The 16,938-nt window shown below is 41.3% G+C and overlaps 1 protein-coding gene across 1 annotated transcript in view; it reads left to right on the forward strand.

The window, feature by feature from the left end:
- Positions 1–3,595: 3,595 nt before the first annotated feature.
- The window catches only part of LOC139467130 (battenin-like), a 28,316-nt gene continuing 14,973 nt past the window's right edge, over positions 3,596–16,938 (forward strand). The window contains exons 1-6 of the mRNA XM_071248847.1: positions 3,596–3,910; positions 8,066–8,145; positions 9,525–9,592; positions 13,247–13,321; positions 14,649–14,701; positions 16,436–16,470. Coding sequence (XP_071104948.1) covers positions 3,890–3,910; positions 8,066–8,145; positions 9,525–9,592; positions 13,247–13,321; positions 14,649–14,701; positions 16,436–16,470 — 332 coding nt within the window. The 5' untranslated portion in view covers positions 3,596–3,889. The remainder of the gene's footprint in view (positions 3,911–8,065; positions 8,146–9,524; positions 9,593–13,246; positions 13,322–14,648; positions 14,702–16,435; positions 16,471–16,938) is intronic.

Here is a 16,938-nt window from a genome sequence, read left to right on the forward strand (position 1 = left end):
GACAATACATTTGTAACGATGTCTACCAACTAGTTCTGTAGTTGGCTGGTTTGTTGTTTAACGCCGCACTCAGCAATGGATCGATGACATGCATCAACCAAGTCAGCGAGCCTGACCACCCGTTCCCGTTAGTCACCTTTTACGACAAGCATAGTCGCCTTTTACAGCAAACATGGGTTGCTGAAGACCTATTTTACCTCGGATCTTCACGGCTCTAGTTCTGTAGTATTTGTAATACAACGACGCATTTCTTGTGCGTATATTCATGATATAGTACCATGCATTCACCTGGCAGGGTACCCGGTAGGGTCCGAGTTAGAATTGGTCTTTAGCATAACATACTTGTCGTAAGAGGCGACTAACGGGATCGGGTGGTCAAGCTCGCTGATTTGGTTGATGCATGTCATCTTATCCCAATTGCGTGGGTCGATGCTCGTGATGTCTCCCACTGGTTGTTTGGTACAGACTCGATTATTTACAGACCGCTGTAATATAGCTGGAATATTGCTGAGTGCGGCGTTAAACAACAAACAAACACACAGAGACACCTGGCAGGGAACAAGGCCTGTCGTTTTCGCCACAAGCAGCAATGTTTCAGTTATAGACTCCGTCGTAGTGTTAACCTTACGGTACATTATTCACATAATTATACACATTAATTATCCGCCATCTGCACCTCGTCCCTCTTGCCATTGAAGGCTCCACTGCGAGTGTGTGTGCGTGCATGCGTGCGTGCGTGCGTGCGTGCGTGTGTGCGTGTGTTAAGTATGTGGCGCCACCTACCATCCTTGCTGACCCCCTGGACGAGCGCCCCCGCCCACTTCTCCAGACTGTTGATGTACGCCAGCTCCACCCTGCCCCTCTCCCACATCATCTCCTGCACGAACTGCTGGCATCTGGGGGAAGAGATGTAGACACTCAGTGGGGTGCGACGTCCGCAAACACCCTGATCAATTACCTTTATCTGGTCTTTTGTTATTGTAATGTATTCTTTGTTGCATATATACCGAAATGAAGAGCAGAAGTACTTAGATATAATGTCAAGTAACGAATTTAGACACTTCAACATGATAGAGATGCATCAGTCTCCACGGCCGAGGAAGTTCAATTGAGGCTTACCAACAGTTAGCCTATAGGGTTGCACCTGTTTGCCATATCACCTTGTTTGGGAACCAAGTAAAAGTGGAAGCTACTCCAGAGAAATATTATGACCCTTTTGGGCGTTTCATTTATTAACATTTATGAAACGCATTTAAAAACATTTAACACCAATGCAGAACTACAGATAATTAAGCAGCGTATTTGCGTAAAACACACCCACCCACCCACCCAAAAAAATAAAATAAAAATAAAAATTATAATAATGATAAATAAAAATAAAATAAATAATAAAATAAATAGATAAATAATAATAAGTAAATTAAAAAAACTAAAAATACTCAAAACCCAATTAATATCAATTAACTTGCGTACAGAAACGCATGCCTAAAATGAAAAACTCAAATGTATAAAAACAACACACGTAAATACCCAATGAAGCTTTTTCAGCATGCGTACAAAGGAGCTAATTTCCGGAGCACAATTACGAGCTAATTTATTTTCCGAGTCAACGCTATATGTACAGTATTTCCCTTTGTTTAAATCTTAAAATGTTCGCTAATTTTGGGAAAAACCCAATAGAGTGATGAATAGAGGAGTGAAACTTATTGCTTACGCAATAGAATAGAAGCCCTAGAGTAAAAACTCAATTACTTAAAAAGTTATCTGGAGCTCTGTCCATGCCCCCCCATAATACATAATACTTGTTTTGGGCTTAGAAATAGATATTGTTTCTACGAAACTTACGTCACAACACATTTATTCACTTGGTAAATTGTTGTTACAGATAATGCCTTGTCCTTGAGCATTGCAACAGATAATGGCCACAGATACCCCAACAGAACAAATGATAGCGAGAGGCATGACGTAGATCCATAGATGAAGCTTACAAATTTACACTTAGCACAAAGACAAAGAGGCACGTGATTCAATTCACATTTGTATGACTACAATTAATATGGGGCCATGGCCTTCTGGGAAGTATGCGATCGGCCAGCACGGGCAGCAGAAAGTGAGTGAGTGAGTTTGATTTTACGCCGCTTTTAGAATATATTCCAGCAATGTCACGGCGGGTTACACCAGAAATGGGCTACCCATTTCAGGAATCGAACCTGGGTTCTCGGCCTGACGAGCGAACGCTTTAACCACCAGGCTACCCGACCGCCCCAGGCAGCATTAAGCCTTTCATTACGTATGTTCGCGATGAGACGGTGCAATTATTCCAATGGAGAGATTTGGTAAACACTGGGAAAAGTTATGAATACACAATGCCATTTAGAAAGTGGTCAAATGTAACTGGGGGCACGGGTGGCCCAGTCGTCTATACCTATGGCGCCGCGATTCGCTGTTCAGAGTTGCGTCCCTTGGGCACGCCCGAAACCTATCATTGTTGGTTCGAATCCCGGTTCGCCCCGATTATGTTTTTAGGTTTGTCAGCACCATACCCGTTACTGAAGTGATAAACGTCTGAGACCTGCATCACTTCAGGCTTTCATCCCACATCAAGCTGACACGCCGTGATATAACTGGAATACTGTTAAGAGCGGCGTTAAACCCAACTCACTCACTCACTCAAATGGAACTAATGTTATACTTGGGATACCACTTTCGTAGTAAAGTACAGATTCTAGTACCATATGTGTTTGAGCCCCATCCGGGATTTGAACCCACACTGAAAGAGTCAGGCACTTAATCGTCAGCACACAAAGTCAGCGATCTGACGAATTAATGTATCTCAGCCTAAACACCGCCTAAACTCTCCATATCCATTGGTGTCTAAACATGTTTAGGATCGTGTTTAAAATCTAAACATGTTGATGAGACAATTAACATTTAGGTTCGTGTTTCGGATCTAAAAAAATGTATCGTTCACGTGAAATTGTATTCTATCCTGTGATGGTCTTTTCTCATGATATTAATACATTTGTCATCCTGAGGATTTATATATATTTGCTGTAGGGACATGCTTTATGAATTAGACTGCAACACTTCTTGTCAGTATTTGTCTGAATCGACACAAATTTGACTATAGAAAAAATAAATCAACATTGAATTGATACATTCCCCTTACTTTTTGGCGCTTTCGTGATGACGTATTGTTTCTTGGACCAGGAGCCAGATGAACTTGTCCGTCTCCTCCGCCATGGCGCCGCGGTGTCTGTGACGTCACTCTGACGTCACGTCATTGTTTACGTCAGAATTGACTCACTGTCGCAACACTTGTCACAGCCACGTTCGTGGTTATGATAAATCATCAATATTTATCAATCTAAATATTTAAACACATTGAGATTAAATAATGTTGCGCCGAGACTTTAGGGTAAGCAGAAAAGTTCATTAGGTTAAAACTCTATATCTAGATGAAAACTCATTTGGCACATCAAATATCATTACCAATAACGGAAAGAACCGAATATTCCCGAGCGGTTGTTGATTAGAGTGACCTCCCTTCGTGGTCACATGTTGATCAAAAGCTGTCTGCTTGCAGGAAATAATTTGCTAATTATCATGCAACCTTTATTGTCGACTGATTTGACCGCCAACTGCACGATATGAAGTGAAGTATACTTTTGATTGTTACTCTTGCATCTGAAAATGACAATCATTTCTTGATTTCTACGACGTGACGGAAGTTATCAACTTGTTATTTCGACATTTTTGACAAGCCGATCAGGCCAGCTGATTAGTGACCTCCGTTCTAAGATTGCGGGTCACAGGATAAGAATCGTGTCAATGTCACGTACGGTTCATCTCCAACTTTAGACCGATTTGCTGCCTGGCCTTGCCCAAAATGCAACAAATGAGAAACTGGGTAAGTTTTATTTCAATACATTATTCAGTGTATTCACAAATTTTAAAAATCGATATTGGTATTGTTGTTTTGATTACGTTAAACGGACATTAATTTCTTTGTTGATTCTTTAACGCCACACACAGCAATATTACAGTTATATGATGGCGGTCTTTAAATAATCAAGTCTGGATCAGACAATCCAGTGATTGACATCATGAGCATCGATCCAGACAGTTGGGACATGAACCATTCAAGTCAGTGACCAGTCTGACCACCCGATCCCATTAGTCGCCTCTTACGACAAGCGTAGTTGCATGGGTTGCTAAAGACCCATTCTGACCCGGATCTTCACAAGTAACTGACATTAATTATTATTGATGATAGTAATATTGTTGATGACATTTTATAAATCGTCATGAGTATTATAATTTCATATATTTCTGTGTTTATTAAACTGATAATAGGCATATCTGCGGCAAGTATTCAGCATGGTTGTTTTTGATGACTATGGGGCCATGTATTGTGGGATTCTGCATTTCTGGGTTAGAATAGGCCCCTAGAAACTAGGGCTGGGACGGGATACTTGTGATGGGTGTGTCCTGATGGAGAAGGACCATGTACCCACAGGACTACCCCCATGTACCCACAGGACTACCCCCATGTACCCACAGGACTACCCCCATGTACCCAAAGGACTACCCCCATGTACCCACAGGACTACTCCCATGTACCCACAGGACTACCCCCATGTACCCAAAGGACTACCCCCATGTACCCACAGGACTACTCCCATGTACCCACAGGACTACCCCCATGTACCCAAAAGACTACCCCCATGTACCCACAGGACTACCCCCATGTACCCACAGGACTACCCCCATGTACCCAAAGGACTACCCCCATGTACCCACAGGACTACCCCCATGTACCCAAAGGACTACCCCCATGTACCCAAAGGACTACCCCCATGTACACACAGGACTACTCCCATGTACCCACAGGACTACTCCCATGTACACACAGGACTACTCCCATGTACCCACAGGACTACTCCCATGTACACACAGGACTACCCCCATGTACACACAGGACTACCCCCATGTACACACAGGACTACCCCCATGTACACACAGGACTACCTCCATGTACCCACAGGACTACCCCCATGTACCCACAGGACTACCCCCATGTACCCACAGGAATACCCCCATGTACACACAGGACTACCCCCATGTACCCACAGGACTACCCCCATGTACACACAGGACTACCCCCATGTACACACAGGACTACCCCCAGGACTACCCCCATGTACACACAGGACTACCCCCAGGACTACCCCCATGTACACACAGGACTACCCCCATGTACACACAGGACTACCCCCATGTACCCCCAGGACTACCCCCATGTACACACAGGACAACCCCCAGGACTACCCCCATGTACACACAGGACTACCTCCTTGTACACACAGGACTACCTCCTTGTACACACAGGACTACCCCCATGTACACACAGGACTACCCCCATGTACACACAGGACTACCCCCATGTACACACAGGACTACCTCCTTGTACACACAGGACTACCCCCATGTACACACAGGACTACCCCCATGTACACACAGGACTACCTCCTTGTACACACAGGACTACCCCCATGTACCCCCAGGACTACCCCCATGTACACACAGGACTACCCCCATGTACACACAGGACTACCCCCAGGACTACCCCCATGTACACACAGGACTACCCCCATGTACCCACAGGACTACCCCCATGTACCCACAGGACTACCCCCATGTACACACAGGACTACCTCCTTGTACACACAGGACTACCCCCATGTACACACAGGACTACCTCCTTGTACACACAGGACTACCCCCATGTACCCACAGGACTACCCCCATGTACACACAGGACTACCTCCTTGTACACACAGGACTACCCCCATGTACACACAGGACTACCTCTTTGTACACACAGGACTACCCCCATGTACACACAGGACTACCTCCTTGTACACACAGGACTACCCCCATGTACACACAGGACTACCCCCATGTACACACAGGACTACCCCCATGTACACACAGGACTACCTCCTTGTACACACAGGACTATTCCCATGTACACACAGGACTACCCCCATGTACACTCAGGACTACCCCTATGTACCAACAGGACTACCTGGACCTGTAGTTTGTCTCAGATGTCATACATTGTTTAATAACAATAACAATAAAACTCCATGGTTACACTACAAGTCGCTAATGGTCAAAATTTCTTCAGACTTTTTATATTTTTGAGTGAAGATAAATCTTCACTCAACTTCAGTGTATTTAGGGTCAGATGGTTTTATATAAATATCTAAATAGTTTCTGCCAGCCCTTGGATTGTTTGACATTTTCTACCCAACTCTTGAGACCTACAGTGTGTATGCAGGTAGGGTTGGGTAATAGGGGGTCGGGTTCCCGGGTAGTAAATTTGGATGCATCCCAGCCCTACTAGTACTAGAAACCCATGCAAGACATATGCAAGAAACCTATGCTCTGTGACTTGGTTGATTGTTTAATCAGAGCTATAGATAAGCAGCGTATTTGCGTAAAATATCCCCCCAAAATATTCAAAACCCAATTACTTTCAATAAACTTACGTACAGAAACACATGCATTAAATGACAAACTCCAATGTAAAAAAGGAGCACATGTGAATACCGAATGAAATGTTTTCAGCATGCGTACAAAGAAGCTAATTTCCAATACTCATTTACTTTCCGAGTCAATCCTATGTATTTAGAACCGTTATATACCGGTACATATAAAACATTATTTCATTTTTTGTAAAATCTTAAAATGTTCACTCATTTTTGGAAAAACCCAATATAGGTATGAATTAATGAGTGGATAAATATTGGTTACCCAATGAAAAATGTACTAACCCAATTAAAATACAAACCTTGAGTAAAAACTCAATTGCTCCGGAGCACTGTTTAATCTAGGCCTGATAATTAACAGGTCGCCACGAAGTAGTGCATGGTGTAAAACAACAAACAAACTTTATGCGTGTCCATCTGGTGTCACACCAGTTCTCACAGATCTTATGTAATTTTACAATTTGTTTTTTCCACATTTTGATAGTCATTCTACTAAAATTGTAGTAATTACTGTGTTTTTCAATCTCATTAAAATCAGATCTTAGTTCTTGCCATTGCTAAACAAAGATCTGAGGATATCCCATTACGGGTCACGTCAGAACGACCTTTCATCCGACCAATCAAAGCGTCACTTACGAGATCATGAAAGTGACAGTCGGAATGCAACCTCGAACCGTAAACACGGTGTATCCCGAACGACAGTTACGTCCCGTAGGACTGATTCCGTCAAGTGTCTCTCGCTTCCATGGGATAAAGATTTGAACGGAGGAGGCATTGCACAGTGCGTGGGAAGCACTGCCATAAAATCGCAACCATATATTAATCATTCCGGAATGTTGGTTTGTTCAGTTTTCAAAATTTTAATTGAGAACTGTGTCAACATATTTTTCAAGCGTGGTCTGAAATGGAAGTCGCCAGGTTGAAATAAGTCCTGTAAAGTTCGAGAAAGCTGCTTTCTTATTGGCTGATATTGATGTCTTGTTATTCGTTTTAGTGGTCGGTCAAAGTTCGCGAAAGGTCGTTCTGACGTGACCCGTAAGGGGATGTCCTCAGATCTTTGTTTAGTGGCAGCGACAACTCAGATCTGATTTTAATGAGATTGTGTGTTTTTTAGTCATGGAGAATATATATGAATATTCAGATAGACTCGTAAAAATCTGTTTTACTGTTAGAAATTGCAATAATGTTACAAGTTGCAAGGAAACCTGGATGAGTCATATGGGATAGAATGTGTGTGTCTCTGTGTGTGTGTGTGTGTGTGTGTGTGTGAGTGTCTGTGTGTGGGTGTGTGGGTGTCTGTGTGTGGGTGTGTGGGTGTCTGTGTGTGGGTGTGTGGGTGTCTGTGTGTGTGTGTGTGAGTGTCTGTGTGTGGGTGTGTGGGTGTCAGAGGGAGTAGGAGGTGTACAAACATATTTAATAAATTTCATCAGTTCCCCACCGTGAAGAAAGTTGATCGTCTTATTGGTGTATCTTAATGACAAGATGTAGGCAACATTTCTACTTTGCAGATAGGATTGTTTCTCCTTGGGACAATCAACAATCTGCCGTATGTCATCGTCAACTCCGCCGCAAGTACCATTGCAGACAGGTAAGTTGGTAGCGATCACGTATGTCATCTGCGATTTCTGGGGTCCTGGGATAGAATAGGTCCCCAGCACTCTATTGAATGTCACACCATAGAGACCTGGGTTAGAATAGGTCCCCAGCACTCTATTGATTGTCACACTATAGGGACCCGGGTTAGAATAGGTCCCCAACACTCTATTGATTGTCACACCATAGAGACCTGGGTTAGAATAGGTCCCCAGCACTCTATTGATTGTCACACCATAGAGACCTGGGTTAGAGTAGGTCCCCAACACTCTATTGATTGTCACACCATAGAGACCCGGGTTAGAATAGGTCCCCAGCACTCTATTGATTATCACACCATAGAGACCCAGGTTAGAATAGGTCCTCAGGACTCTATTGATTGTCACACCATGGAGACCTGGGTTAGAATAGGTCCCCAGCACTCTTGATTGTCACACCATAGAGACCTGGGTTAGAATAGGTCCCCAACACTCTATTGATTGATTGTCACACCATAGAGACCAGGGTTAGAATAGATCTCCAGCACTCTATTAATTGTCACACCATAGAGACCTGGGTTAGAATAGGTCCTCAGCACTCTATTGACTGTCACACCATAGAGACACGGGTTAGAATAGGTCCCAGCACTCTTATTGAGCAGGACCCACGAGCACGTCTTAACAGCACCACTACAATGTAAATCACCCAGAGAGCGGAATGTCCGGGGTTCAATCCTCGGCCACATCATACCATAATAAGACAATAAAAGATGGTACTTATTGTTACCCTGTCTGGCGCTCGGCATTAAGGGGCTAAAACAAGGACTGGTCGGCTCGGAGTCCGTATACTGTGTCTAAGTGGGGTATTCATGTTAAACTGTGGCATGATATCTCAGTGGGCTAGCACTATAAATCGGCATCAGTCCAGACTAGCAGACACACACACACATACATGCACTTCGTTATAAGTGCAATAATCTTGGACACGACGTTAAACCACATTTCACCTCACCTATTCCTTTATATATACTGAGTGAGTGAGTGGGTATGGTTTTATGACGCTTTTAGCAATATTCCAGCAATAAACGGCAGGGGACACCAGAAATGGGCTTCACACATTGTGCCGATGTCGGGAATCGAACCCTGGTCTTTGGCGAGATGAGCGAACGCTTTAACCACTCGGCTACCCGACTGCCCCTTATATATACCGAGGGGCATGGGGTAGCCTAGTGGTTAAAGCAGTTGCTCGTCATACTAAAGATCCAGGTTTGAGTTCCACATGGGTACAATGTGTGAAGCCCATTCCTTGTGTCCCCTGCAGTGATATTGCTGGAATATTGCTAAAAGTGGCGTAAAACTATACTCACTCACATGTACTGAATTGACTCGGTTTCAGTTTTAATGAGACCAACTTTGTGGGCCTGGTGTTCGGAGCTAATGTGGCGCTGTCAGCGTTTGTCAAAGGTGTGTACATGTAGATTTGGACCCAAGAAAACCCGGGGTAGAATAGGGCTTCAGCAACCCATGCTTGCCGTAAAAGGCGTCGATGCTTGTTGTAAGAGGCGACTAACAGGATTTGGTGGTCAGGCTTGCTGACTTGGTTGATTCATGTCATTGTATCCCAATTGCGTAGATCGATGCTCATGATGTCAATCAATGGATTGTCTGGTCCGGACTCCATTATTTACAGACTGGCGTCATATAGCTGGAATATTGCTGAGTGCGGCGTTAAACAACAAACAAACAAACATGTAGATTGAAGGAGTGTATCTTGTGTGCCTTATGTTTGTCTGGAAAACCTAGCCCCTCAATGATCTTGTTGGGTTAGGCACCACTATACATTACAACAAACATGTAACTTGTAGAGGTGTCATTCATTGGAAATTCTACCATGAATTTGGAATTTACTCGATTCTGATTGGTCAATCAGAGGCTATTAAATCACAATAAACCCCCTCTGATTGAAACAGCTGGTTTGACGGCCGCATCACCGCGGAAGCTAATATTCATAGAATAGTACTATTTTCAGTCATTGTCGGTAGGCATATTTGAATAACTATATCTACAATTACCGGTTACAAAATGCACAGATGCGGTTACTACAATATTCAAAGGATGTGTGACAATACATTTCGTGCAGAAAAACACGACAGAAATCAACAAAGGGAATGTATTTACGTTTTGGAGACAGCAGAGAGCTTGAAATTTTGGCGCATTGCTATATACGACTGTGACGTCATATCTTTTGCTTCACAATGAGCGATATGACGTCATAATGGTGACGCGCGATGTAGAGCGAAAGCCTTACAAAGCTTGCTTTGTTTTCTTTAGGGATGCCCACCTCATGTTAGCTTACCAAGTTGCCGTGCTTATATGCTTTTAATGCCTGTCATATGTTCGAGTGAAGTATTACGGTGTAAACAAACTGCTTGAGTATATACAACACCATATTTTGTTCGGTGATTCTGTAATGCAGATTGATAACCCACTCAAAACACTGAACTCAACCCATGCCGCTTCACTCAGTATATTTGCTCACACCAAAGAGTTCGCATTTTTTTCAGTCATGGTAGAATGGAGATAAACATACTGTGTTTTCAATGTAGAGCTAGGTTACCTGTAGATTTAACCCCGCTAAATTTAACATTTGAAACCTCACGCTGCGCGTTCGGTTCCAAATTCAATTTAGCGGGGTTAAATCTACAGGTAACCTAGCTCTACATTGAAAACACAGTATGTTTATCTCCTAATTTTAGTATCGATATATCGACTCTATATATCGATATACTGATTAATGATAAAAAATAATCACTTTTTGTTTTTGTGTTTTGAGAAAAATTACATACAGGGTATGTAGCCGTACAATTCATCAAAAAGGCAACTATGCTTGTTGTAAGAGGCGACTAACGGGATTGGGTGGTCAGGTCGCTGACTTGGTTGATGCATATCATCGAATCCCAAATGTGTGTAAAGATGCTCATGATATCAATCACTTGATCTGGTCCAGACTCGATTATTTACAGACTGCCGTCATATAGCTGGAATATTGCTGAGTGCGGCGTTAAACAACAAACAAACAATCAATCAAATTACTGCTAAATAAGAACAAGGCTGATCCAAGGCATGTCTAATACATATGTATATGTTTCTGTGACAGTTGATTATTATTTAAGCATCGATTATCATAAATATGTTTAATTATGTATCGATATGATATCGATATTAAAATTTTATCGATAACTGTACATGGATATCACAATCTGGTGAGGTGAGGTGAAATGACACTTGTACAGCGACGTGTGTCCGTGTGTCCATGCGATGGTTTTAAAGTGCTTGTTTCATGGTGGTAGTCACAAGTCCCATCTCTCAATGCAGACGCTCCATCCACTCGACCCCACAGGCGCTTGTTAATCTGGAAATGTGTTAATCCTTACGATTTAGTAATCCTAGAGATTTATCTAGACGTTCTCAGAGGTTGATATTCAACCCCAAGTATGCAGCAGATGTCATTAAAAACTAATAAGGGACCAGTTCAAAAGTTTGATGTCTGTTAAAGAACTTAATTCCTTGATTTTAGGGGTGGGGGTAGGGTTGGGAGGAGTCCAAATTTACTACCCTACTAGGACCCGACCCTACTCGGGTCTCAAGAAATAGGTACAAATATCTAATTGGGAATAGTTTGAAGGTAGCCCAGGCAAAATGTATATAGATACACGTATAAAATTATCGGGCCATGCCTACGCTGAAGTTGACTGAAGTTTTATCTCTATTCATACATATAAAGTCAGAAGGAATGAGTTCATAGTCAGAAATAGGCGAAATACCAGATGTCATGGAAATTCAACATTTTCAGAATTATGTAAGTTTTATCGGGGGAAGGGGGTAGGTCTCAAAACTTAAGGAATTACATATTTTATCCGACATCAAACTTTTGAACTGGTCCCTAATTTGATAACCAGTATTTCACTGACAACATGACCATTAAAGAAAATGAGTTTTAATGCTTCGTTCTAAGTTTTGTATTATATAATGCAATATCAAAATACAATGTTAAAATACCTCCAAATTTTTGAATTAAACTTTTAAAAAATCCTGATTTTTAAACAAAATAACGATTTCTTCCCAATTTGCGTGCCAGGGGTACTTAGTTTAGAATCCTAGATAACTTGCTGACCACATACAGGCTAATAGGGCTTCAATGTACATGTCGTCCCCATCATTACTGTCAAACACTGGCAGCCATGATGGAGTGCTGCTCTGTTTTGCACCAAGTAATTGATCAGGAAATGTGGGGTTGATGATTTTCAATTTTTAAATACTTTTTTTTTTAAAATAAGGCAAGAATAATTACAATTTGTAGCAAAAGAAATTGAATATTGTCATTGCATGAAGTCACTACTGCTATTGCCGTTGTCAAAGTTGATGCATCTGTGTTGGCGGGTTTGAGAAATGATTAGAAATCTGTACTTTTGTTACTTTTTCGTATTAAGGATGTTGAAACAGAATGCTTTTAATATAAGAAATATCTGTGCTTTTTCCTGATCGACCTTTAACCATTTATAATTGAGCATTGATTTCTTTCTCAAACCGGTGATCGATCTTAGATTTCTAAAGGTCCTCAACACAAAATTTGAGTTAAGTTTCTTTAATTCGTTTACTTTCTTACCACCTGGCATACTATGCATGTTGTAACAGGTGACTATGCTTGTCGTAAGAGGCGATTAACGGGATGGGGTGTTCAGGCTTGCTGACTTGGTTGATGCATGTCATCATATCCCAATTGCATGGATCGATGCTCATGATATCAATCACTGGATTGTCTGGTCCAGACTCGATTATTTACAGACCGCCATCATTTAGCTGGAATATTGCTGAGTGCGGAGTTAAACAACAAACCAACCAACCTGGCATTCATAAGGATGGGTTTGAATCTGAAAATGGTTTGTGTGCACCAGACTCAAACTTTTTTTTCTGGAAGTTTCACATTCAGTCATGTCAGCCTTGGTTATTAATTATAATATATTTGAAATATTCTTTCAGTCTTTGATGTTATTTAGTTTTTCAGAATGAAATAAAAAAATGTGTGATATTTTAAATAATTTTATTTATCAATTGCAGGCCTCAACACATTTTTTCTTCTGAAGGTGCCGTTTAAGTACAGGTTTATGGTGAATGGATGCCTCATGCTGATTGGTAAGGCAACATTGTTGACATATTAAACCACTGATGTGAGTGAGGCGTGGAATCAGCTGATCATTTCTTCAAGGCATTTACCATTTTCATGCATTTTAGTACAGCGGCCAATTTCCCGAGGAGGGGAGTGAACTGACTGTAAAAGTCCAGTTTCCACCCTTGCCAAACTAGGCTGGAATTTCCAGGCTCGATCATAGTGCCACCAGTGGCTGTTACGAGAGTTATGTCCCTTCTATGTCCCTCCTATCGACCAATCAGATTCCACCTCTCATATCATTTGCATTTACATTGGCCCTCATACACCTTGTACACTTCATTCCATAACTTGCCTGAGATCACAGACCTTAGAATGATGGTCAAGCTCTGCTGAGATTCAAGTGCTTTATGTAATCATGGTATGTTTTGTAATCATGGTGTGTTTTGTAATCATGGTGTGTTTTGTAATCATGGTGTGTTTTGTAATCATGGTGTGTTTTGTTATCATGGTATGTTTTGTAATCATGGTGTGTTTTGTTATCATGGTATGTTTTGTAATCATTGTATGTTTTGTTATCATGGTGTGTTTTGTAATCATGGTACGTTTCTTAATCATGGTATGTTTTGTAATCATGGTATGTTTCGTAATCATGGTATGTTTTGTTATCATGGTATGTTTTGTAATCATGGTATGTTATGTAATCATGGTATGTTTTGTAATCATGGTATGTTTCGTAATCATGGTATGTTTTGTAATCATGGTATGTTTTGTAATCATGGTATGTTTCGTAATCATGGTATGTTTTGTAATCATGGTATGTTTTGTTATCATGGTATGTTTTGTAATCATGATGTTTTGTTACCAGGTTTGATTGGAGTGGCGTACTCCTTCAGCTTTGGATTTGCCCTAGCCTGCATCATGGTGTGTTTTGTAATCATGGTGTGTTTTGTAATCATGGTGTGTTTTGTTATCATGGTATGTTTTGTAATCATGGTGTGTTTTGTTATCATGGTATGTTTTGTAATCATGGTATGTTTTGTTATCATGGTGTGTTTTGTAATCATGGTACGTTTCTTAATCATGGTATGTTTTGTAATCATGGTATGTTTCGTAATCATGGTATGTTTCGTAATCATGGTATGTTTTGTTATCATGGTATGTTTTGTAATCATGGTATGTTATGTAATCATGGTATGTTTTGTAATCATGGTATGTTTCGTAATCATGGTATGTTTTGTAATCATGGTATGTTTTGTAATCATGGTATGTTTCGTAATCATGGTATGTTTTGTAATCATGGTATGTTTTGTTATCATGGTATGTTTTGTAATCATGATGTTTTGTTACCAGGTTTGATTGGAGTGGCGTACTCCTTCAGCTTTGGATTTGCCCTAGCCTGCATTGTGAGCATGCTTTGTTTGTTTGTTTGTTTGTTTGTTTGTTTGTTTGTTTGTTTGTTTAATGCATCACTCCGCAGTATTCCAGCTACTGTAAATCTGGAAAGTTTTGTGCCATGAAATTATTGTGAGTGGCTAACACTAGCCTTTACTGGGTTTGGAAAGTTTTGCCAGACCTTGTTGATGAAATTACAAAAGATAAAACAATTTTGGTACTGTATTTGAGTAGGAAGTGGTGTGTTGATAAGGTAACTCAGTAACACTGTAGTGTTAAACTATAGATGCATGTGTTTGTAGCAGGGCGGGGAGTCATCCCACAGATGACATCCTTACCTTGTCAGCTTGCTGACCGGGTTAATCTCTTTGGTCATGTGGACGAGGCGTCCGACCTCTGATCAGAAGGTCTGTGGTTCGAATCCCATCACGGAACCCGGAAATTTTATAGCTGCTACATGTTGTTGTTGACAAGGGAGGTAGGAGTATAACTAATGTTATATTTGGGATAACACTTTCTTAGTAAAGTACAGATTCTAGTACTTTTTTGGGTTGAGTCCCGTCCGGGATTCGAACCCACACCTGCCAGGGTGAGGCACCTAATCGCCAGCACACAAAGTCAGCGATCTAACCCTCTCAGCCACCGAGGCTTCCACAAAAATGGAAGTCCGACAACTGGTAGTCTAGATCACGCACTTTGAGTACCCCCCTGACAAGTGTAAATTGGCACGGCTCCCATGGCCGAGAGCTATGAATACACAATGCCATTTAGAAAGTGGTCAAATGTAACTAATGTTATATTTGGGATAACACTTTCTTAGTAAAGTACAGATTCTAGTACTTTTTTGGGTAGGAGTAGCTTGTTTATCTAACAGTAACTTTATGGGGAAAGTGTACGGTTGCGGAAGTCAGTTGCAGCTCAAGATGTTGATGGGGACATTGACATGTGGACACAGGAATTAGTTTTCTGAAACCAGTAGATTGTGGGACTCTGGCCACCTTTGATCAGGTGTTGAATGACAAGGAAACTGACTTGCATGGCTGGCAATGTCAGGACTAATCAGTGTCATGTAAATAACTTGTCCAGATGTGGCGGGATAGCGTACGTTCCTGATCAGCCTATTGACACTGAGTGACATCGTGTAGCAAAGGAAACAGGATATCTATTTGATCAATAGGGAAAGAAAAGAAAATAATTAGGCCTCCTTATGATTTTTATTTGTTGTTTGGCTGCAAAAACGATTGCAAGTGTGTGTCACTTGCACTTTTTGCAGTACTTTCCTGCTCACAGAACTTTCCAGATTTGTAGTACAATATGTTTTATATGATCCTGTAAAGAATTGATAATGCTGTATTCGACGTAAAAAGCGCCCTGCTCTAATAAGCGCCCACAGCGATATTTGCTAATATATTGGCTCGTGAACAATCCTAATTAGCACCCTTTCCGATTGATCAATGTACACAATACTTATTTATTCGCGTATAATATGCACTCGTGTGGTATGTGCACTCTTAATTAAGGGCAATTGAATTCTGGAAAAATATATCTCTCGTATATAAACATTTCAGGCTGTCAGCATAAACCATGAAATATATCTTTCAAATCTGTTTTCTTTTTGACAAAATAATATTCTAATAAGAGCCCCCTATTTCTAATTTTGAGAGCGCCCTGGGCGCTTATTACGATGAATACGGTATGTGAAAATTCTGCCAACACCGACAACTGTGTCACTCTTCATCTTGCAGGTAGTGGTGGGATCCAGTGCCGCCTTTGGGGAGAAGTACGTCATTCATCAGTACTCAATCATTTCTAGTGTGAAGTATACAGCTCCATTGGATTAACCCGGTCACATGACCGCAACACTGATGTTCTTAAGTGTATGAATGACACAATTTGACGTTCCTATGTTTTATTCTCAGGCCTGTATTCTTGAAATGACATAAATACGGACGGTCGATTTCCATATTTCTTGGGAAACTTCTGGAATTCCCTGGCGTGTATCAATACAGAAGCGTTGTTTCTGATTAGTCAGACTATTTTAGCATACAACGGATTAGTCAGAGAGTGTGATTGCATGCCTGTTCAAGGATATCTTCAGTTCAACCCATCCTAGTGAAAAAAAACAAAAATATTCACATCCAACCTAGTGCAGTGTCGGCTCAAGCAGTGTCGAGACTGACAGAGACAGTCTTTCTATTTATGAATTTACCTTAGTATGTATTTGACACATTTTTGCAGTCACCTTTCA

This window comes from Haliotis cracherodii, unplaced genomic scaffold, assembly GCF_022045235.1.
Source record: "Haliotis cracherodii isolate W230 unplaced genomic scaffold, xgHalCrac1.p SCAF_19, whole genome shotgun sequence".
NCBI classification, from domain to species: domain Eukaryota; kingdom Metazoa; phylum Mollusca; class Gastropoda; order Lepetellida; family Haliotidae; genus Haliotis; species Haliotis cracherodii.